General features: G+C 45.9%; 1 protein-coding gene across 2 annotated transcripts in view; it reads right to left on the reverse strand.

Moving 5' to 3' along the window:
* Positions 1-475: 475 nt before the first annotated feature.
* The window catches only part of gria2b (glutamate receptor, ionotropic, AMPA 2b), a 45,040-nt gene continuing 44,726 nt past the window's right edge, over positions 476-789 (reverse strand). For both annotated transcript variants that reach the window (XM_070837454.1, XM_070837453.1), the window contains exon 16: positions 476-664. In XM_070837454.1, the coding sequence (XP_070693555.1) occupies positions 500-664 (165 nt within the window). In that variant the 3' untranslated portion in view covers positions 476-499. The remainder of the gene's footprint in view (positions 665-789) is intronic.

The following is a 789-nucleotide window of genomic DNA, read 5'->3' on the forward strand; positions in this document are numbered from 1 at the left end:
GCTTGAAAATCCTGTTTGGCGGTGGTGGCTACAGAAACAGAGTGATTTTGAAGACATCTTCCCCTGACACACACACCCCCACACTCTCCTCTGTCACACACACACACACGTACACACATGTACACAAACGCAGTTAAGATGACTGAAACTCTGACTCCCAAAAGCAGCCATTGCCATCAACCAAGCCCTCTTATCCGTCTCGGTCCGGTCCACACAGATAGATAGGAAAGCATGGTGTCATCAGTTTAGAGAAAAAGAGCCTCCCATTTATTTTCGGAGTTATAATTCCATCGAGAGGGAGAGGCATTTTATACGGTGAGAAATAGAGACAGAGAGCAACAATACAAGTCTTTGTGAGACACAAAATGAAGCCTCCATCTCATACCTTTCCTTTTTCACCACAGAAAGACAGAAAAAGTGGAACAGAAGGAGGGAGAGAAGGACAAATACAAATCGCTCTATTGAAACCATTGTAAGGCACTCAGAAGTTTCTCATTGATCAGGACAGATCTGTCAGGCTGACGTTTAGTCCCATGTCAGGTCTCACGTAAGGGACAGCGTGGACAGCTTTAGGAAACTCTGGAGTCATCACCCGACCATTCTCCCCTGTACTCCCAGTGACGGAAAGCCTCGCTTTATTCCTCATGGCGTCCCCGAAGGTCATCTAAACACACAAAATTGCATGTACACACAGACACAAGCAAACACAGGCAAACACAAACATCAAGACGATCACACACACACACACACACACACGAGGATCCATACACAAACAAGGAAGCAACATGT

Source organism: Pempheris klunzingeri, chromosome 9 (assembly GCF_042242105.1).
Source record: "Pempheris klunzingeri isolate RE-2024b chromosome 9, fPemKlu1.hap1, whole genome shotgun sequence".
Lineage (NCBI taxonomy): Eukaryota > Metazoa > Chordata > Actinopteri > Acropomatiformes > Pempheridae > Pempheris > Pempheris klunzingeri.